Source organism: Fusarium falciforme, chromosome 7 (assembly GCF_026873545.1).
Source record: "Fusarium falciforme chromosome 7, complete sequence".
Classification (NCBI taxonomy): Eukaryota; Fungi; Ascomycota; class Sordariomycetes; order Hypocreales; family Nectriaceae; genus Fusarium; species Fusarium falciforme.
The window spans coordinates 3,574,672-3,595,686 of NC_070550.1; the positions used below are offsets into that span (position 1 = coordinate 3,574,672).

General features: G+C 53.9%; 2 protein-coding genes across 2 annotated transcripts; both read right to left on the bottom strand.

Annotated features, from left to right (window-relative positions):
* Positions 1–121: 121 nt before the first annotated feature.
* NCS54_00978400 (Hypothetical protein) lies at positions 122–1,626 on the bottom strand (the record flags this gene model as incomplete). Its single annotated transcript, XM_053155117.1, has 2 exons — positions 122–594; positions 660–1,626. 2 exons carry the CDS (start codon positions 1,624–1,626, stop codon positions 122–124), a joined length of 1,440 nt encoding a protein of 479 aa, XP_053011092.1.
* Positions 1,627–2,009: 383 nt separating this feature from the next.
* NCS54_00978500 (Hypothetical protein) lies at positions 2,010–20,876 on the bottom strand (the record flags this gene model as incomplete). Its single annotated transcript, XM_053155118.1, has 2 exons — positions 2,010–10,968; positions 11,008–20,876. The coding sequence occupies 2 exons, from the start codon at positions 20,874–20,876 to the stop codon at positions 2,010–2,012; spliced, it is 18,828 nt and encodes a 6,275-aa protein (XP_053011093.1).
* Positions 20,877–21,015: the final 139 nt, after the last annotated feature.

The window sequence follows — 21,015 nt, forward strand, 5'->3', positions numbered from 1 at the left end:
CAGATGGTATTTGTCTTTCTCCACTACTTGACACCTGGTGCAACAGCTGTGCTATTAGTCGTCACCTAGCCAAGTGCTTTGAATGACCTGTAATAGGTGCTATTGTTTTTTTTTTTCTTTATCATGGTCTCCAGGAGTAGTGCATGGAGCCCACCTGAATATCATCGGAGGGCCATCGACACCACCGCTCTAGAAGCCTATGTCCTATCGGAAAGTCCCAGCGCTCCTTGTTCCACATGACATAGCCCCATCGCTGTACAGATTTTGGAACATATTCTCCGTAGATATTGGCATATCCCTCACCCCAGAGCTGCACCCACCCAAACGGCGGCCCGGTCGGTGGCACGGCATCACCAGTAAAATCCATAAAACGCCTATCCCTCGCGATCTCGTCTCTGGGGTCCGGGGGGACATCCAGTTCGTATCTTCTGCTACTCTGGGCGGCTTCGCTCAGGGCACCTTCTAGAGTGCTGTCTTGGTTTCTACTGCGACGAAGACATTGCCGCACCTTGACAACAAGCTCCTCGTCGTCATGGGTCTCCAATAGCTGTACTGCTGTACGTAGTCCGCGCGAGAGCATGCCCTCCAAATAGTCTAATGTCTCGAATTAGTAGATGCTCACCTCGAGATTAAACCTGAGTGTTTGAGTCAGTGCCTACCGTTGACCTCGGCTAGGAGACGAAAGGGTTCGTCGTAGCAGTAAACTCCATTCTCCAACGTAAACCTGACATTCGGAGGGCGCAAATTATCCTCAAACCGCTCTAAAATTTCCTCATATTTATCATAGATGAAAGTGTGAATGCATGCCACGGCCTCGGCCTCCCAAGGCTCGAAACGATACAACAATAGGTGGTTCGTCCAGTCCATGGTGAACGGCGCACCTTCACGTTTGCCCTCGTTGCATCCAAAGAGGTTGTAATACGTCTCGTATCGATAGATGGCACGGAAAACGCGAATCAGTTCGCTTCGTTGGGGGTTCAGGTCATTAATACCAAGGGCTTCTGCTGTTGGTTTAGGGTTTGTCAGGGCTACAAAGTCCAAGATAGCCGGTATGAAGTTTCCAAGTGCCCATTCACAGTATTGATGAGCCAAGGGCTGGGCGACCGACAAGTAGAACGTCGACATGGAACGGAGTCTTTCGGGTTCTATCGAGTTCAAGTCTGGAGATGACTCTGGGGCAGATAGCCAATCGCCATAGGTGTCGGTAAACTCAGCAATCTTCTCGTTGGTCCGTGGTGAACCTAGCTCATGTGACCGAGACATTTGAGTGACGTACGCGTCGATAAGAAATCCATCGAGTTCACGGCCTATAAAAGCTCGCAGAATCCTATCTCGGCTATGCCAGTACTGAGCATGTAGCGTTGGAGAAGCGTGGACGAGGGATCGGAGAGTTTGTAGATCTGGCATGGACAAGAGGAGTCTTAATCTCAGCTCAGGAGGGAGAGCCTCCAATCTTGAAGATTGCAATCTGGGCGAGGCTTCCTTGCCTGCCCGATGCGCGTCGTTCAGGGATGTTCCGACGACTTGACTTGTCGTATCACCGTCATTTGTGTCGCCACGCTGGCCGGCGGAAGTCGCATCGCGGGCGGCCGTCGCCCTGACATCGATGCTGCTGTGGGCAGTCATGGCGACCACATAGAGAAAAATCACTGATGATACATGAAAAAGAAAGCCGATGAGCTTTCGGATGAAGATGGCGCTTCTTGATTGATGATGAGAGGTAAGCTGGCGCGATCTGGCAGTTGGCGTTGAGATTAATCAGCAGTTTGCTACAGGGTAGGTAGGTGAACGATCAAACACAACCGTTTCACGATTGCGATACCACACTCGTTGGAGTGGAAAAGAAGGATAGCCCATGGAACTAAATAAACTGTATATCTAGCAATAAGAATGGTAAAATGAGAGATCCAAGTGTCTAAATAGTAAAACTAGTCAAATGAGTAATCAAGCGAAGAAGAAACGCCAACCATCAAGCCCACGCCGATTTCTTGGTGCTAATCTCATGGTGATTAGAACTTGAGGCCGACTTGGCCAATCCACGACAAAACAGGAACATTTGCATTCTCCCCAAATCCACGAATAATCTTGCAAAGAGCATCAAGCAAAATCTTGGCCTGAACATCGCTCAATTTGTCCGTGCTACCTGTAAGTCGGAACTGCAGACACTCGCCGCCCTTGGTCGGGTATGAAGCCAACGCCAATCGCGACACGTTCAGACACGGGTTGGTAAAGAAGTGAAGCTTCGTCTTTGTTCCGTCAAAGTCAAACTCGGGATGCTCGTCGACGTTGGCGTGATGTAGCACTGATTCGAAATCCGAGTTTGCTGGCCAGTTGGTTGACTCGTGCATGATGTCTTTGAAGCCCACGGAGTCCGCGCTTCCCATAGAGAAGAATTGAGTTTGGAGGGACTGGAGGAGTTCGATGGCTGTGAGGGACTTGGAGAGAGTGGCTCGGATCGGCACAAGGTTGAGACAGGGTCCGACAATCTCGTCGATTCGAGAGATGCTTGAGTTGCGACCGGCGACGACGTGGCCGAAGACAACGTCCTGCTTGCCTGAGATTTGAGACAGAAGGATTGACCAAGCCGCACTCGCCACGATGGCGGGAGTGACGGAGCTTGGGAGACGCTTGGGCAAGGCAACGTCAAGCTCAGCTGCGATGGGTCGAGGTGGCGTAAGAGCACGGCTCGAGTTGGAGAGCTTCAGCCTCGGCAGAATGGTGGTGAGAGATGATCCTCGGAGGAGATGGCTCCAGTACTCCAAAGACTGAGGTCGTTGACGAGCTGCACCGGAGAGGAACTTGGTGAAGCTGGGAGGAGGCGTCACGTCTCCAGTGGTGTAGCCCTCGATGAGGGCCCGAACAATTGGAGGGAAGCAGACACCATCGTACTGAGCGTGAGAGAGACGGATAACGAGTCGCGTGCCTTGAGTTCGGTGTTTGAGGAGGGTAAATAGAGCAGGAGGCTCGGCTGCCGAGATGCTGTCCCAGTTGCGCAGACAGAAATCATCAGCGGTTCGATCCAAGTCTCCATTGACATGGATGACATTGACAGTCTGTAGATGAGATGGCACATCGTGAGGGATGACCTGCCAATGCTGTCCAAGAAGCTGCATGAAGCTGGCTCGAAGGATGGGGATCTTCTCAAGCGTCAGACGACAAGCCTTCTCAATGCGAGCGACGTCGGGGTTTGTTCCGAGATCGAGGTAGAAGTAGTGAGCGTATTCTCCAGAGGCGACTCCGGTTGTGACGTAGTGCTCTTGCATGCTCGTGAGAGGCAGGATCTCCTCCACTTCAGTAGAGTGGAGGTTTGCTTTGAGAGAGTCAAGTTCCTTCAAAAGAGCGGACTTGTTGTTTGCGTCGACAAGCTCGACTTCCTCCTCCTCCTTCTCTGTCTTCGGTCCATCAGCAAGTTCCTCCTGTCGTCGAGCAAGGTCTTCAAGACACCTGCTACGGAAGATATCCGCCACAGTCAACTCGATGTCGACCTTTCTCGCCTCACTGACTGCTCTCATAGCCAGGATGGAGTGACCCCCAATGTCAAAGAAATTGTCATCCAGGCCGATCGTCTCCGGATCAAGGTCCAGAACTTGGGCCCAGATCTTTCGCATGGTTACCTCCATCTCGGTGGTTGGCTTTCGAAGGGCTGCCCCGGCTGCGCGGGCCTTTGTCTTGGAGGTGATGCTGAGTGACAAGGCAGCCCGATCGACTTTGCCGCTTGCGTTGAGAGGCATCCGTTCAAGAATGGTGATGGTCTGGGGGATCATGTATGTGGGAAGGTTGGCTCGTAGTCTCGCCTCGAGCTCTTGATGGACGTTCTGCTTTGCCTGTTGGAGCAGAGGTTTGCTCGTGAGTGGGTTGTGAGGAAGTCGGCCTTGGTGGTCGGTCGGGAATCTGAAAAGAACCCTACGCTTGTCATGCTGGTCTCGTCGGTGGAATACAGCATCTAAGCCGCCATGTTGAGAGAATTGTCGGGCCCAGCTGACTTCGACTCTGTAGCCAGCAGCCTCGGCGAGTTGGGCCAGTTCGAGGGGCGACAGTGAGGGACAGGCCTGAGCCTCACGACGCAACGGCTCGAGCCATTTGATGCCAACGTCGTCGCTGTCATCGTTTTCGTCGTTGGAGAGCGACTGCACTGCAAGACTCTCCAAGTAGACCTTGTCGTAGGGGATGCTGGTGACAGCTACAACCGGGTCCCGCGAAGAGGAAGCGTCATGAAGCAGCTGACGGAGTGAAGAAGAGTCGAGACCATGTTCCTTAAAGTCGACCCACTTGTTCTCCTCAATCATGTGAATCGTCTGAGGCTGACCAACTTGTCGCGCCTTTTTGGTGTGGATCACTGCTGCGTATCGGTAACAGCTCAGCTCGTTGGTGGCCTTCATCCTCTTTGGTACAATCTCAACGTGCTCGACGAGATGAGGCAGTCGATCTTGCAGTCCGGTGAAGAAACCAGGATCGACGAGGAACTCCATTTCTCCATCTTCCATGTCACGCAGGCTTCGTCTGAGATCATCCTTGGTGATCTTGCCCCGGCGTTGATGAAGTGCCTTGCTGACGCCGAATTGCTGGTACAACGCCCACGATCGCATGTCTCCAAAGTAAATGGTCTCGACTGTTTCGATGTCGAGGAGGTCTTCGACTAGCTCTTTGAGGTACTCTTCGCTGGGGAAGTACTGTGCCACAGAGTTGATGACTACCATATCAGGTTGGAGAGGTCGAGGTAGCTTCTTGACATCAGCTGCTGTGCCCTGGTGGATGCGGACATTGGTGTTGGCCAGCGACGGGATCGACTTGGCTGCCTTGGTGACGTATTCAACAGCTCGACTCGAGGGATCAAGCCCGACGTAACTTTCGAGTCCGTCAAGAATGTTGAAGAAGATCATGCCAGATCCAGTTCCCACCTCGAGCACGTGGCCGAGAGGGTTTCCGTTGCGGATAGTGGCGATGGTGTCGTCTAGCCACTCGTTCATCTCGACCTGGTCGATGTCGGTGCCGTCGTACATCGAAGTCCATGAGATAAAGTCTCGTCCAATCTTGGCTGGATCCACGTTCTCCATAGCCAAGTACTTGTCTCCGTCAAAGAACTCTTTCCACTCATCCACGTGCTGCTTTGTCTCTCCTTCTTCTCCGCCCTTGTGCTCAACCTCTTTCACTTCTCCATCCTCCTTCGAAGGAGGGACCTCGTCATGAAGAGTGACGAAGCCCACCAGTCGAGGCTCACCACCATTCTTCTCGTCCCTGTGGGCCAGAACCACGACATCGTTGACAGCTTCATGTCCACGAATTGCGTGTTCAATCTCCCCGAGCTCCACGCGATGACCTCGGATCTTGACTTGTACATCCATGCGTCCCATGAACTCGATCTTTCCATCCACTGGCCTCCAGCGGGCATAGTCTCCAGTTCTGTACGCTCTCTCTCCCTTGCCTCCATCCAACCTGATGAAGCGATCGACATCTCTCGAGGGATCAGTATATCCTCTCGCCACTCCGTCTCCCGTGACAACAATCTCTCCCATGACTCCGAGTGGCACTAAGCGCTGCTGAGAGTCCATGACCAGAGCGCCCGAGTTGCTGATAGGCTCACCAATGGGGGCAGTTCCAGTAGCAAAGCCCTCGTCCTGTCCCTCGTAGCAGAACATGGTACTGACAACCGAGTTCTCAGTTGGGCCGTAGAGATTTAGAACCTTGGCACCTTGAGCAGCGTGCTTATATGCCTTGATACAGTCGGCAGGGTCAAGACGATCTCCTCCGACACATAGCAGGTCCAGCGTTCTGAGTGTCGTAGGCTTCACGCGGAGGATCTGCTTCAGAAGGGCAGGGGTGAACAAGACGGCTCTGACGTTCTCTCGCTCAAAAACATTTTGCAGCGCAACCGCATCGAGGATGGTGATTTCGTCGACACAGACCAAGGTGAGACCGTTGAGAATGGCAAAGTAGACCTCCAATGAGGAACCGTCGAAGGAAATATTGAGGAAGTGACCAAATCCTCCAGAAGATGGCAGGTGACGGATGATATTGTTGTCCCTGCAGAGTCGCGATACACCGCGATGCTCAACCATGACGCCCTTGGGCTTGCCGGTAGAGCCAGAGGTAAAAAGGACGTATGCGAGACTTGTTGGAGTTGGCTTCGGTAGTGCTGGAACGACTGCTCGCTTCCACCAAGAGCGCGGTGCTTCTTCCTCAAGAGTGTCTGCGATGCGAACCATTTCGATGTTGTACAAGTTGACGGCGGGGGGTATCACCTCTTGTCCGAGAAGAAGGAGTCGCTTTGGACCCTGAATGGCTGAGAGGATTGTCTCGACACGACCGGTTGGTGTGTTATGGTTGAGAGGAAGATGGGCCATGTTGGCTTTGAGAATGCCAAAGAGAGCGATGATCTCCTCGCAAGATCGATGAGCCATGACTCCAATCATTGACTCTGGGGCAAATGCGGGTTGTTGTTTGAAGAGCCAGCGGGCAAGGGTGTCGGATTTGCGATCGAGCTCGGTGTAGGTGAGCTGGGAAGACGAGTTGCCTTTGACGGCCACGCGGTTGGGGTGACGAGCGACTTGGTCCTTGAAAAGATCGACGATGCTTGAGTCACGAGGGTACTTGGTCTTGTCAATCTTGGTGAGACCCCAGGACTCCAGCTTGAGACGATCTATTTCCGTGAGCAACGGCAAGGACGCGATGGCTGTCTCAGGCTCGCTGAGTGCCCGGTCAAGGAGGTTGTTAAAGACAGACACTATAGAGTTGATGGTCTCTGTCTCGAAGAGATCTTGGGAATAGACGACGTTGGCGGTCAAGCAGTCTCCATCGTCAAAGATGTGGAACTCTAGGTCGAATCGCGAGGTCGGGATGGGATCCAGCATCTCCGACTCAAGACCATCACCCAGCTTGAGCGGCCCCGAAGTTCCTCGAGAGTGAAGCGCAAAGATGACTTGCACGAGTGGGTGGCGAGACAAGTCTCTAGGGGTGTTGAGCTGAGAGACAATCTTCTCGAAGGGTACGTGCTGGTTGTCGAATGACGCGGCTGCAGTTTCTTGAACTTGCTGCACGAGATCTTCAAAGGAGCTACCTTGTTCCATCTTGATCCGAAGACATTGAAGGTTGACAAAGAAACCGATGAGTTCCTTAAGCTCCCATCGGTCTCTGTTGGCGTTTGCTGTGCCGATGGTTGCGTCGTCCACTCCCGTGAGGCGGAAATGCGTCGCTCTAAAAGCTGCCAACAAAACTACAAAGGGTGTAACTTCAGCTTGAGTGCAAAACTTCTGCAGGCGATCGTACATGGTATTCGCGATTGTGAACTCGTGGATACCGGCACCTCCAGACAGAGTAGAAGGTCTGGGCTTGTCACAGAGGAACTCCGCGGGACGGCTGGTCTGAAGCTGAGAGACCCAGTAGTCAAGTTGGTGCTGGTACTCATCTTGATGGAAGCGCTGCTTCTGCCAAGAGGCGTAGTCACGGTACTGAATGGGGAGGGGGTCGACCTGGCTCAGTGGATCGAGACCATTGACAGCGGCGGCGTAGAAGATGGCCAGTTCTCGACGGAGAACGTTAAGAGACCAACCATCGGAGATGATGTGGTGCATGAGGATTGACAGGACGTGGTGGTTGTCCTCTTCTGGGCCTAGGCGATAGACCGTGACTCTCCAGCCGGTCTCTGTGGATAGATCAAGAGGCGTGGTGCGTTCCTTGAGTAGAGCGCGCTCAAGACTCTCTTTACCCTGGGCCCCCCTTGGCAGCTCAACCAATTTGAGGTCTTGAGGAACGAAAGGATGGACCTCTTGCAGATCAACATTGTCTCGAGACATGAACGTCGTGCGAAGAGCTTCATGTCGGTTCTCAATGGCCTGGAGTGCAATGTGTAGGGCGTCTAGACGAAGAACACCTCTGAGTCGAGCAGTGAAAGGCATCAGGTACCAGGTAAGACCTGGGTACAAGCGATCGAGGAACCAGAGACGGCCTTGGGCGTAGGACTGGTCGACAGGTCCTGCGTACTTGGTGTGAGGGATCGGTTCGTCGTCGTCGCGAGGAAGCTTTCCGCCGGCTCCGGTAGTCTTGTTTTTGGTGATGGTTGCAATGACGTCGCAAAGCTTCGGGCGACGGAGGAGATCAGCCACGCTGAGATCGAGACCACTGTGCTTTCGCGCCTCTCCCACAACCTTCATAGCAGCGATCGAATCACCTCCAAGACGTATGAAGCTGTCATCAAGACCCACGCGGTCAGGGTTGATGCCCAGAATTCGAGCCCAGATTGCTTGCATCTGGCACTCAAGTGGTGTTGTTGGTGGACGTCGGGCCTTGGTCTCGCTCTCATCGTCTTGGACTTGGTTGGCAACCTCAGCGAGATGCTGGAAGGAGAAAGAAGATCCGATCTCTCTCAAAAGCTTGCGATGAGTCTTCCCAGTCGCCGTCTGAGGGAGATGACTGCGCATGTAGAAGAAAAAGACGGTTGGCACCATGGCCGCAGGTAGACGCTCAGCCAGTCTCGCTTCAATCTCTGGAGCAACAGGAACAGGTTTGACGGCCTTCTCAGGCGGACTGCCATCACTTGCCTGATGATCCTTGGATACGATGAATGCAGCCAACATCGGCTTCGATCCTTGTCCTTGAGGCTTGATGACTTCGGCCGCAATCTGCGAAATGTCGCCACCGGGCCACGAAGCCTGAACCTGGCGCTCAACTTCTTCCAGCTCGATTCGTTGACCACGGATCTTGACCTGTGAGTCTTTTCGGCCCATGAACCAGAAGCTGCCGTCTTCTCTGTACTTGACCAGATCACCAGACTTGTACAGTCTTCCTCGGCGTCCAGGGCGGGTGGAGCATCCCTTTAGTAGCCAAGTGGGATCTTCGATGAAGGAAGCAGCAGTCTTGGCGGGGTCATTGAGGTAGCCTTGACCAACGAGAGGGCCTTCGAGGAGAAGTTCGCCGATGCACCCAGGTGCCACGAGGATGTTGTGGTTGTTGGGGTCGACGACCCAAGTGGTGTGGCCGGCGCCTGGACCAATGCTAGAGGCATCCTCTGGGCTTGTCGGGTAGGCGTTGATGGTGCTCATGACTGTGCATTCAGACGGGCCGTATCCGTTGACGACTCTAGTCGAGTCTCTCCACCATCTTGCAGCGTCTTCAGCCGACACAGCCTCTCCAGCCAGAATCATGGTCTCAATGTCAGGCAGAGTAGTTGGGTCCAACAGACGCGCGACCGTAGGCGTCAAGTCAGCGACTGTGACTCTCATAGACGCCATGATTCCACCAATGTTGTTCTTGCGATCCTGCTCAGATGGGACACAGAGACAAGCTCCATTGGCAAAGGTGGCAAAAACGTTGTGAACAGCGGCGTCAAAAGCGTGAGAGGCAAAGTCAAAGACTCGCGAGTTCTTTTGGAAGCCGAGAAGGTGAGAGTGGTGCTGGATCTCTGAGGCGAAGTTCCTGTGTGAGAGCAATACGCCCTTGGGAACACCGGTACTTCCGGAGGTGAAGACGGCGAACATGGGGGTGTGAGGGGAGGGGTGTCGCTGGCATCCCTTGAGTCGTTGGGTAGTGGGAGATGGGCGAGTAGGCAGGCTGGGCCCAACTTGGATGACGCGAGGGCAGAGTCTCTTGGCTAACTCTGCTTCAGACTCGGATGAGAGAACGACGTCAGCTCCAACTTGTTTGACGATGGTCTTGAGTCTCTGCTCGGGAACCATCGGATCAAGGAGAACAAAGGCACCTCCGGCTTTCAGAACACCATACATGGCAACCGAAGTCCACATGGACTTGGTGAAGCAGAGTGGGATCACCTTGGGGCTTGACTGTTGAGCTCCCAAGTTGATACTGCTGAGAAGCTGCACGGCCATCTTCTCTGCGAGTTCATCGAGCTCCTTGTAGGTGAGCTGACCGTCCCAGGCGTGGACGGCAGGAGCGTTGGGTTGCTCGCGGACTCGTTCTTCGACGATTTCGTGGACGTACTTGTCGACTGCTTCTGGGGTGGATTGATTCCAGGTCCAAATCTGCTCCAGGTCGTCCTCAGTCATGATGGAGCTTCTGAGTTCATCAATGGTCTTGGACACCATCTGACCCTGTCTGGCAGACTCGGCCATGAAGGCCTGGATCACCAACTCAAGTCGCTTAAGAAGCTTCACGATAATCCACTCTTGGATCATCTTTTCATCATAGTTGGCAGTGAGTGTGAAGCTGTCGCCTTGAGCTCCTGGCTGAACCTCAATCATGAGAGCATAGGGGTTAAACCATTCGTTCTGGTCCTGGTTCACCCACTCGCCAAACGGAGAGGGACCGAGCTCGCTCTGCACGAGGCTTTCGGTACTATCTTCATCGTGACTCTGGGACTGAATGACGAGAAGGGTCTGGAACTGGCAAGCCTGTCGAGCATCGGACGACATCTTGGCGATGCGGTGCAGACCCGTCTGTTCAAAGGCGATCATCTCGGTGGCCTCACGCTGCACCGTCTCCAAGTAACCCGAGACTGTCTGGCCAGAAGTCCACTTGACTCGCAGTGGAATCGTAGCCATAGTCGGAGCCGGCATAGCCTCAATGTTTTGAACAGGCGCGTTTCGTCCGGAGACAGTCATGCCAAAGATGACGTCGGACGTATTTGTCATTTGTCCGACGACCAAGGCCCAAGCTGCTCGGATGAGCGTTGATGGGGTGAGATCCAGGGATATCGAGGGCGAAGGAGGGTTGATCTTCATTCGGTAAAGAGTTGTCTTGTTGGAGGTCGGCTCGTAGCTGGGCGAAGGAAGGGTAGGGAATTGAGTGGCTTCGCAAGAGTCAAAGTATCGCTTCCAATAGTCTTCGGTCTTCTTGACTCCTTCCGAATTTCGCTGTTGCTCTTCAAGGTACTTGATGAACGGCTGAAAGCCAGGCGCCGCAGTCAAAGGTTGGGAGTCGGCGCCTGTCTTGCCCTTGTAGGCCTTTGCGACTGTGTCCAGGACTAGAGGCAGCGACCATCCATCGTAGAGGGCGTGATGAACGGTCCAAACAAACCACCTGGGCCTGTCTGTCTGGCCATTGTGTACAACAGCATACCTGGCGAGAGGGTCGTTCAGGCCCATGACCTGTTTGCGATCGGCCTGAAGGTATGACTCGAGTCCGGTTGCCTTGACCCAGTTGATTGAGCTGTCCAAAATGACTTGCAAGAGTCCAAGCGTCTCGTAGCCTTGGCAGTGAACAATCCGTGTACGCAGCACGCCAATAGTCTTGACGGTCTCCTCCCAAGCTGCTTGGAACTTGGCGATGGACACCTCGGAAGACAGCTCAAGAACAGCTTGCATGACGTAGTCTCCGGGTCGCTTCGAGGCGAGAGAAATGAGACCTTCTTGAAGTGGCGTGCAAGGGTAGGCGTCTTGGACCTTTGAGGTGTCAATCTTACATTGGATTGAGATATTCTGGCGGAGAGCCTCAATGTCGATTTCGTTGCCAACAAGAGAGAAAGGAGGGATTATGTTGTCAATTGTCTCCTCTCCCTCACGCTTGATTGACTTGGAGTTGTCGGTGATCAATCTCAGCGTGCGATGAGTAAAAATGTCGGCAACGGCCAGCTCAATACCAGCCTTTCGAGCCTCGCCGACCACCTTCATCGCAGAAACAGAGTCACCGCCAAGGCTAAAGAAGCCGTCATCAGGGCCAATGAGATCAATCGGCAAGTCGAGGATCCTGGACCAAATTTGTTGAAGCTCGCGTTGAGCGTTTGTCGACGGCTGCTCTTGTGACGATGTCCCTTGTTCTCGAGCCTTTCGTGCTGCGGCAAGTTGCTTCGCCGAAAAGGAACTGCCAATCTGACGGAGGATCCTGCGGTTCATCTTGCCGGTCGCTGTCATGGGAAGTTTCTTCATGGAGAAGAAGACGGTGGGGACCATGTAAACGGGAAGATTCTGGCTCAACATGTCTTCAACCTTGGCGGAGACTGGGATAATCATCGGCTTGTCATCGTAGTTCTCTGGCTTCTGGTTCTCTTCCTTCATCACAAGGAACGCAGCCAGTGTTTGATGCGTGCTGTCACTTTCAGTCGGGATGATGGCCTCGACGACGACTTGAGCGGCTTCAGAGACACACTCCCTGACTCTGTGCTCAACCTCTCCGAGTTCGACTCTCTGCCCGCGGATCTTGACTTGGGAGTCCTTGCGACCGAAGAATGAGAGACTTCCATCCTCGTTGTAGCGGACGAGATCGCCTGTCTTGTAGAGGCGACCAGACCTACCTTTCTCCAAGTGGCTGTCATTTTTAGCAGTAGAGGTACCCTGGATCAACCAGGAAGGACTCTGGATAAAGGCGTCGGCCGTCTTCTCAGGGTCTGCGAGGTATCCGCGCCCGACGGCAGGGCCCTCCAGCAAAAGTTCTCCAATGCATCCCGGCGGGAGAAGCTTCTCATGATCAGAAGGATCCACGACCCAAGGAACAAGTCCCACGCCCCAACCAATGCGAGTAGCTTCATCCGGAGTCGAAGCAGTGTCGTTGATGGTGCTGATGGTTGTGCACTCGCTAGAGCCATAGGCAGTGCACACCTTGACGCCAGCCTCCCACCAAGGTCCGACATCCTGACCCCTAACGGCTTCGCCGCCAAAAATGATGGACTTGATACCAGAGACGCTGCGAGGAGAAAGAGACTCGGCTACCGAAGGAGTGAGAAGGACGTGCGTAGCCTTCATCGAGACCAAGCTACGGTCCAACTGACTCCTCCTCTCATGATCGCTGGGGATACACAGACAAGAACCCGTCGTCAGAGCTGCAAACGTATTGTTGAGCGATGCTCCGAAACTGTAGGATGCAAACTCGTAGACCCGAGAGTCAGGAGTGTATCCTAGACGCTTGACGTGGCAGGGCAGAGCCGAGGCAAGGTTTCGATGAGTGATGACGACGCCCTTGGGTGTTCCCGTGCTGCCAGAAGTAAAGATGACATAGGCAGCTGAATCATCAGAAACAACAGGGATCCGTGCGATGGTTTGGGTTGCCGACTTGAAGAAGTCCGAGTTTATGGTGATAACTCCCTGGGATATGCGACCGCTCAAGGAAGAACAAGAGTCAGATGAAAGCATCAGCTGGCCTGCGCCGATCTTTTCGACAATGTGCTTTAGGCGCTGCTCTGGAAGTGCTGAGTCGAGCAGGACAAAGCCTGCGCCTGTCTTGAGTACTCCCAGCATGGCAACAGGAGTCCACATGGACTTGTCGAAGCACAGGGGCACAAACATCTCCTTCAGACTCTTGCCTCCAGTCAGAGAGAGCAGGCGGGAGGCAAGAAGGTTGGAAAGCCTGTCGAGCTCAGCATAAGTGAGATTTCCATCCCAGGCGCAGATGGCAGCAGCTTCTGGTCGGAGCCGTGCCTGTTCCTCGATGACAGAGTGGATTGACCTCTCAACAGAGTCGGGAACCTTCTTATTCCATTGCCAGATCTGTTGCAGGTCCCCGGGTGTCATGATTCCGATATCCGACATGCCAGTATCTGGTCCTGCCTGACCAAGCTGCTGCATGACAAAGTCCAGTCTCTCAAGCAGGCCCTTGGCCACCCAAGGCTCAACGACACGAGAGTCAAACCGGGCGTCAATGCCAATCTGACTGGGTGACACGGTAGCCTCGATCGTCAGAGGATATGTAGTAAACCACACAGTCTGGTCGGGAGTCGTCCACTCTCCAAGTTGAGACGTCTTGGTGCTCTCGATCTTGGACTTGGGCTGGACAACGAGGAGAGTCTGGAAGGCGCATGCTTGTCGGGCATCGGGAGATACAAGCTGCGCGATTCGCTGCAGCCCAGCTTGCTCGTACGGAATCATCTCCGTGGCTTGTCGTTGAACTTGGTCGAGATAATCAACGACACGTTGATCCTTGCGATTGAGCTTCAGCCTCAATGGCACAGTTGCAATCGTCGGGAAGGCCATTGAGTCAATACCGACCACAGGAGCGTTTCGTCCAGATACAGTGGCACCGAATACAACATCATCTGAGCCCGTCATCTGGCTTGTCACAAGACCCCATGCCGCACGAAGCATCGTCGATACGGTTGTCTCGTTGCTCGAAGAAGATCCCCAAGCGCGTGAGATTTGGTGCTCGATGAGGTTGTTGGACACGATTGGCTGCTCGAGACCTGAAGGAAGGCTGGGATAGGAGACACACTCCTCGCTGTCCTTGAGCGCGGCTTGCCAGTATGATTTCATTTCAGTCGAGTCATGCTGTTGGATGTACTTAATGAAGCTCTGAGCCTGAGGACGTGTCTCTCCCACCGACAGGCCCTGAATGGCGCGATCGACTTCTTCGAGAAACATGGGAAGCGACAGGCCATCGTAGAGAGCGTGATGAACGGTCCAGACAAACCACTTGGGTCTTCCAGTCCTATCTCTAACAAGAGCATATCGAGCAAGAGGCTGACCAAGACCCATGGGCTTTTGCCTGTCGGACTTGAGGTACCAGTCGAGACCCATGGCCTCTATCCACTCAATCCGTTCCTCTCCATCGTCGAGAAGGACTTGAAGAAGACCAAGCTTTTCGTGCTGGACAATTCGCGTGCGGAGGACGGGCACAGCGCGAACAGCCTTATACCAGGCGTCCTTGAAGGTATCGATGTTGTTGAGCATGTCAGGCGATAGTCTCAACACCTGCTGCATGATGTAGTCCCCTGTTCTCTTGGAAGCCAGGGAGACAAGTCCTTCTTGTAGCGGGGTGCAAGGATAGGCGTCCTGGATCCTGGATGCGGTTGTTCCGAGCTGGGCAGCCAGACCGTGAACGAGCATCTCACGAGTGTCGGTGCTGTTCTGGGCGAGAAGAAAGAACGGCTCGGCAGCAGTAGACAGAGACTCAGCAGCCATCTCAGAGCAGTAATAGCTGCGACTGCAAATGTTTCGAAGCGTGCGATGCTCGAAGAAGTCGGCAACAGTGACTCTAATGGACGCCTTGGTCGCTTCTCCTACAGCCTTCATAGCCGCGATAGAGTCGCCTCCCAATCGGAAGAAGCTATCGTCAAGTCCAATGTGCTGCGGCTCAAAAGAAAGAACGCGAGCCCAGATCTGCTGCATCTCAGCCTCAAGCTCAGAAGTCGGCTGCGGCTTGGGGCCTTGCGTGGCCTCGGTTCTGAGATCGGCCAACTGTCGAAGGGAGTAGGACGCTCCCATGGCGCGCAGTCTCATTCTGTGCAACTTTCCGGTGGCGGTTTGGGGAATCTGGTCGAGTTTGAAGAAGGCCTCGGGGATCATGTAGCTTGGCAGAGATTGTGCAAGCTCATCTTCAAAAGAAGGAGAGACACGATAGAGGCCCGGTGCAGAAGAGTCCTCCGCATCTGTCGTCTTGAGAAACGCGACAAGCATGGGGCGCGAACCTTCGCCATGAGGAACAATGACATCGACAACGACTTCTTGAACAGTCTTGTCATGCTTGAGCGCTTGCTGAACACGCAGTTCGATCTCTCCAAGTTCAGCTCTCTGACCTCGGATCTTGACTTGAGCGTCATCAGCCTTTCGACCAACAAACATCAAGCTGCCGTCTCCATCTTCAGAGTACTGGACCAGATCACCTGTCTTGTAGAGCCTGCCACGTCGACCAGGTACCGCAATTGTGCCCTGCAGCAGCCAGGTAGGGTCTTCAATATAGGCTTCCCTGGTCTTTTGCTCGTTGTTCAAGTACCCTTGACTGATGTAAGGACCCTCAAGCAAGAGCTCTCCCACAGCACCGGGGGAGGCAAGACGGTTGTGATCTTGAGGATCAACCACCCACGTCACCTGACCAAACCCCTTTCCAATGCCAAGGGCCTTTCTGACGTTCATTTTGGACGTATGGGTAGGGTTGATCATGCTGACCGCCGTACACTCACACGGTCCGTAGGCGTTGATGAGCAAGACATTGCTCGATGACCATCGCTCAAGGTCCTTGACCGTTGAAGCCTCTCCTCCCACCATGAGTGTCTTCAGATCCGGTACCTGCTCCGGAGACACGAGCTGAGAAGCCGACGGCGGGATGAGCGCAAAAGTGGCCTTGAGTTCTCGCAAGCTTTCGGCAAGACGGCTCTTGCGGTCCTCGTCACTGGGTACACAGAGGCAGCCACCCGCAGAGAATGTCTGAAATGCCAAGAATAGCGGAGCGTCGAAGCCATAAGAGGAGAAGTCGTAAACTCTTGACGTTTTGTTGAAGCCACAACCTTCGCGTTGGTGGACAAGCGACGAGGCAAGGCTGCGGTGGCTGATGACCGAACCCTTGGGGGTTCCTGTGCTGCCGGACGTAAAGATGATATAGACGGGTGATGAAGGATCGGTCTTGACATTTACCAAGGTCTTCTCAGGCTTGCTGAACAGATCGGGAGTGAGATGAAGGACTTTATCACAGCCTAGCTGAAGACTCAAGTCTCTCTGCTTCTGCGAAGACACCACCACGCGAGCATTGACCTGGTCAACGATGGCCTGGAGACGCGTCTCGGGGAGGAAAGGATCCAACATGGCGAATCCGGCTCCAGTTTGAAGCACGGCCAGAATAGCGGCAGACGTCCACTTTGACTTTTCGAAGCAAAGGCCAACAATGTCGCCAGGTGAGACTCCGTACTGGTTGATGAGCCGTCTAGCCAGGGTCGACGAGAGGCGAGTAAGCTCTCTGTATGTAAACTCGCCATCCCAAGCATGCACGGCTGGTCTGTTTGGCTGAGACAGAGCACGCTCAAGGACCATGTCGTGCACGTTTCGATCAATGGCCGCAGGGACGCTCTTGTTCCACTGCCAGATCTGCTCAAGGTCGGCTGGCGTCACAACGTCGATGTCGGAGAGGACGCTAGCCATGTTATCAGCGCTGCTGAGCTGATGGATGACAAAGACAAGGCGCTCCAGGAGGCTCTTGACGGTGTTTGCCTGGATGATCCTCGAGTCGAAGCGAGCCTTGACGGTGCCGCTGGTGTTTGCCTTTTTATTGCCAAGTTGAACTTCGAGGAGGAGGGCGTAGGTGCTGTTGAACCATCTCTCAGGACCTCCGTGCTCGTCGTCAAATTCGGAGAGAATGCCGGCTGTCTCCTCTGGCTGAACTACCAGTAGTGTCTGGAAGCGACAGGCGTGTTCACAGTCGGTAGACAGCTTGGCAATACGCGGTAAGCCCATCTGCTCGAAGGGTATCATGTCTATAGCTTGCTGCTGAACAAACCGTAGATAGTCTCCGACCAGCATGTTCTTTCCCAGCCTCGATCTGAAAGGAACAGTAGCCATGGTAGGACCAGGGGCCTCATCGATGGCGGCAACAGGAGCATTTCTGCCTGAGACAGTGACTCCAAAGACCACATCGTCCGAGTTGGTCATGCTCCCTACTACAAGGGCCCAAGCAGCGCGGATGAGGGTGGAAGGAGTTGCGTTTCTCAAGTCTTGGTTTCCCGTCATGGATGGCAGATCCTGAAAGAGCGTGTTGATCTTGGAATGGTCGGCCGCTTGGTTCTGGACATGAAGAGGAACTGCCGGGAACTGGGCAGTTTCACAATCGGAGAGCGTCTTTTGCCAGTACTTGGCCATGGCACCATCTACAGAGACGCTTTGGTCGAGGATATACTTGATGAAGGCGGGATACGACGCCTTTGTCGTTCTTCTCACCAAACTGCTTCCCGCTTCCAGAGTCCGGTAGGCCCGTTGGAATGCGTCCATAATAAGCCGAATGCTCCAACCATCGTAGAGAGCGTGGTGCATCGTCCAGACGAACCATCGAGGATAGCCCTTGTCGTGAACAAGAGCAAAGCGGGCGAAGGCCTGTCCCAAGTTCATTGGCTGCCGTCGGTCTGCCTCAAGATATTCGTTCACAGACGAGTCGACGACCTCGTTCCAGGTAAAAGCCTCGGGTCGAAGGACAACCTGAGCAAGTCCAGTGTCGCCGTCGTTGTGTACGAAGCGAGTTCGCAAGGCAGGATGCTCCGCCACCACATGCTCCCAAGCCTGACGGAACTTGTGGACGTTTGAGTAAGGGGAAGCGGAGAGATCCAGAGTTGTCTGCATGATGTAGTCTCCGGGGCTCTTGAGGGATAGGAAGACGAGGCCCTCTTGGAGCGACGTGCAGGGGAAAGCATCTTCCACAGAGGAGGGCTGGACGCCGTGGGCCCTCAAAGCTGAGGCGATGGCTTCACGCTTGCTATTTCCTGGAAGCAAAGAAAAAGCTTCAGGAGCTTCTGTGTCGGTCTTGAAGGCCGTGTTACCCTGAGCAACAATACCAGCAGCCTCGCTCAATCGAGGATGCTGCAAGATTTCTGTGACGCTCAACTCCACCTCTAGCTGCTCACGAGCATCCCGCACGACTTTCATGGCAGAGATGGAGTCACCTCCCAGTTGGAAGAAGCTATCGTCCAAGCCAATATCGGATCTTGACATGTTCAGCACGCCGGCCCAGATGCCTTGCAAGTTGTACTCGACTGAATACGGCTTGGGCTGTCTCTTGGGCCCTTGGGAGCTCGTTCTCAGGTCAGCAAGTTGCTTGACAGAAAACGAGGAACCCATCTTTCGTATCTCCTTTCGGTCTAGCTTTGCTGACGAAGCAGCCTTTGGAAGTTCCCGCACAGAGAAGAAGACACTAGGCACCATGTAACTTGGAAGAGCCTTGCTCAAGGCAGCTTGTACCTCCTCGGAGACAGCGTAAATCTGGGGCATGGACTGGGCCACGCGAGGTTCAAAAACCTCCTTTCCGCTACCACGAGAGTGAACCAGAAACGCCGCAAGCATGGCACTCGAATATTTGTTCGCGCCCTTGGGTGTGATCATCTCGACGACTGCCTGACTCATGTCTGGCATACACTGCTGTACTCGATGCTCGACTTCGCCAAGCTCGACACGCTGTCCGCGGATCTTGACTTGAGCGTCCTTTCGGCCGATGTACTTCAAGCGGCCTTCTTCGTCGGAGTATTGGACCAAGTCTCCTGTCTTGTAGACTCTTCCATGACGGCCTCTCTCAACCAGCCAGGCAGGGTCCTTGACGAAAACAGCTGCTGTTCTCTCTGGGTCGTTGAGATAACCCTGGCTCACGGACGGACCCTCGAGAACAAGCTCACCAACCAAGCCAGGAGGGACAAGGCGGTTATGATCATCAGGATCGACAATCCAGGTGACTTGACCCAATCCCACTCCAATATCGAGAAGATCGGCAGGACTTGATGGGTTCAAGTTGGAAGTGCCCAGAGGAGTACACTCGCAAGGACCATACGAGTTGATGAGGCGAACACGATCCCACCAAGGCAACACATCTTGAATTGTAAGACGCTCTCCAACTAGCATGATGGTCTCCAACTGAGGAATCTTATTTGGTGCCGACGCAAGCAGCTGGGCAGCAGAAGGTGTCATGGTCACGTAGTTGGCACCCAGTCTCTGAAAGCTGCCAACAAGGTCATCCTTGCGGTCTGCCTCGCTTGGAACGCAGAGACATCCTCCAGCGTAGAAGGTGGTCCATATGTTGAATATGGCAGCGTCGAAACTGTACGAGGAAAAGTCGTATACTCGTGATTTGGTGTTGAGATGGATGGCTGCCACTTGGTGGTGGAGGGCTGAACGGATGCTCTGGTGGGTAGTTGGGATGGCCTTTGGGGTGCCTGTGCTGCCGGAGGTGAATATCACATGAGCAAGCGCGTTGGAAGAAGATGTAAGAAGTTGCTGATGCAAAAGTTGGTCGATCTCATCATCATTGTATTTGAATCCTCGAAGGGTTTGGGAATCAAGAGTAACCACAGCGGCACAGAGTCGAGAGCTCAGGGTTTGGTTCAGAGAAGAGCTGATAACCAGCTTCGCCTGTACCTGTTTCACCATGGTCCGTAACCGCTGTTCAGGTGCAGACGCAGCATCGAGCATGACAAAGTACGCTCCAGCTTTGAGAACTCCCAGCATCGAAACAGCCATCCACTTGGACTTTTCAAAGCACAGCGCAATGGGTGTCCCTGGCTGAACACCGTAGCCAGTGATAAGAGTCACAGCCAAGCGGTTAGAAAGCTTGTCGATCTCGGCGTAGGTGAACTCGCCGTCCCAAGCATAGACGGCAGTAGAAGACGGCTGGATCAAGGCCATTTCCTTGACAATGTCGTGAATGAAGCCATCAATGGCAGTGGGGGCCTTGGAGTTCCAGGTCCAGATGTCTAGAAGGTCTTGCTCTGTCATGAAGTTGATGCCGTCGACACTTTGGTTGGGCTTTGCGATGTCGAGTTGTGTCATGACAGATGCAAACCTGTGAAGTAACCTCTTGACCTCAAAAGCTCGAAGAGTATCAGAGCTGTAACGAGCCGTCGCTTTAAGAGCTGCCCTGTCTTGAGTGTGTGCAATCTCAAGAACAAGGCCAAATCCGCAAGGTTCTGGGGTTCGACAGCCGCTGTCATGAGGACTGCTGGAGTACTCGTCGTCACCCATCGGTGTCAATAGGAGAGTTTGGAACAGAGAAGAAGCCTGTTCCATGCCGGAAAACAGAAGAGTCATTTGATGAGGTGAGGCTATCACCTCTTCTTCCTGCTTCTGTACCGACTCGATCAAGGTCGAGACAGTGTGGCCGTGAATGCGTGCGCGAAAGGGCACGACTGAGATGATAGGCTCATCGAGGATGTTGGTACCGAACACCACAGACTCCGAGTCTGTCATTCGGCCAGCGACGAGCGCCCATGCCGCTCGCATGAGAGTGGTAGAGGGGATATTGGAGTGTTTGGGGACAGGTAGCTGTAAGTGCTGCGTGGCACCAACTCCATGAGGTGCCAACCCAAACAACGAGGTTTGCTGCTGGGTCGAAGTCGGTGGTGAAGGGTAAGAGACATATTGACCATCGGCCAAAATGTCCTTCCAGTACGCGACTGCTTGTTGCAGTTGCTGGGAGTCATCAGAGCACGAGGTGTCACTGGAACCGCTCGAGACAGGCTGTATGGTTGTGCGGATGTCTGCGAGTTTCTCAATCCCCCCACCGGAATACGCCTTCACGGCATCATTCTCTTGGAATTGATGCATCTGGTTGACGGGTCAGTTTGTTGGTTGCCATAGCCACAGCCTCGATGGACTAGAACATACCTTGAAGAACAGAGACGGAAATGTGTCGTCTGGTCTGGACCCGGTATAAGGCAGAAAAGAATATATAATGGCACGAACT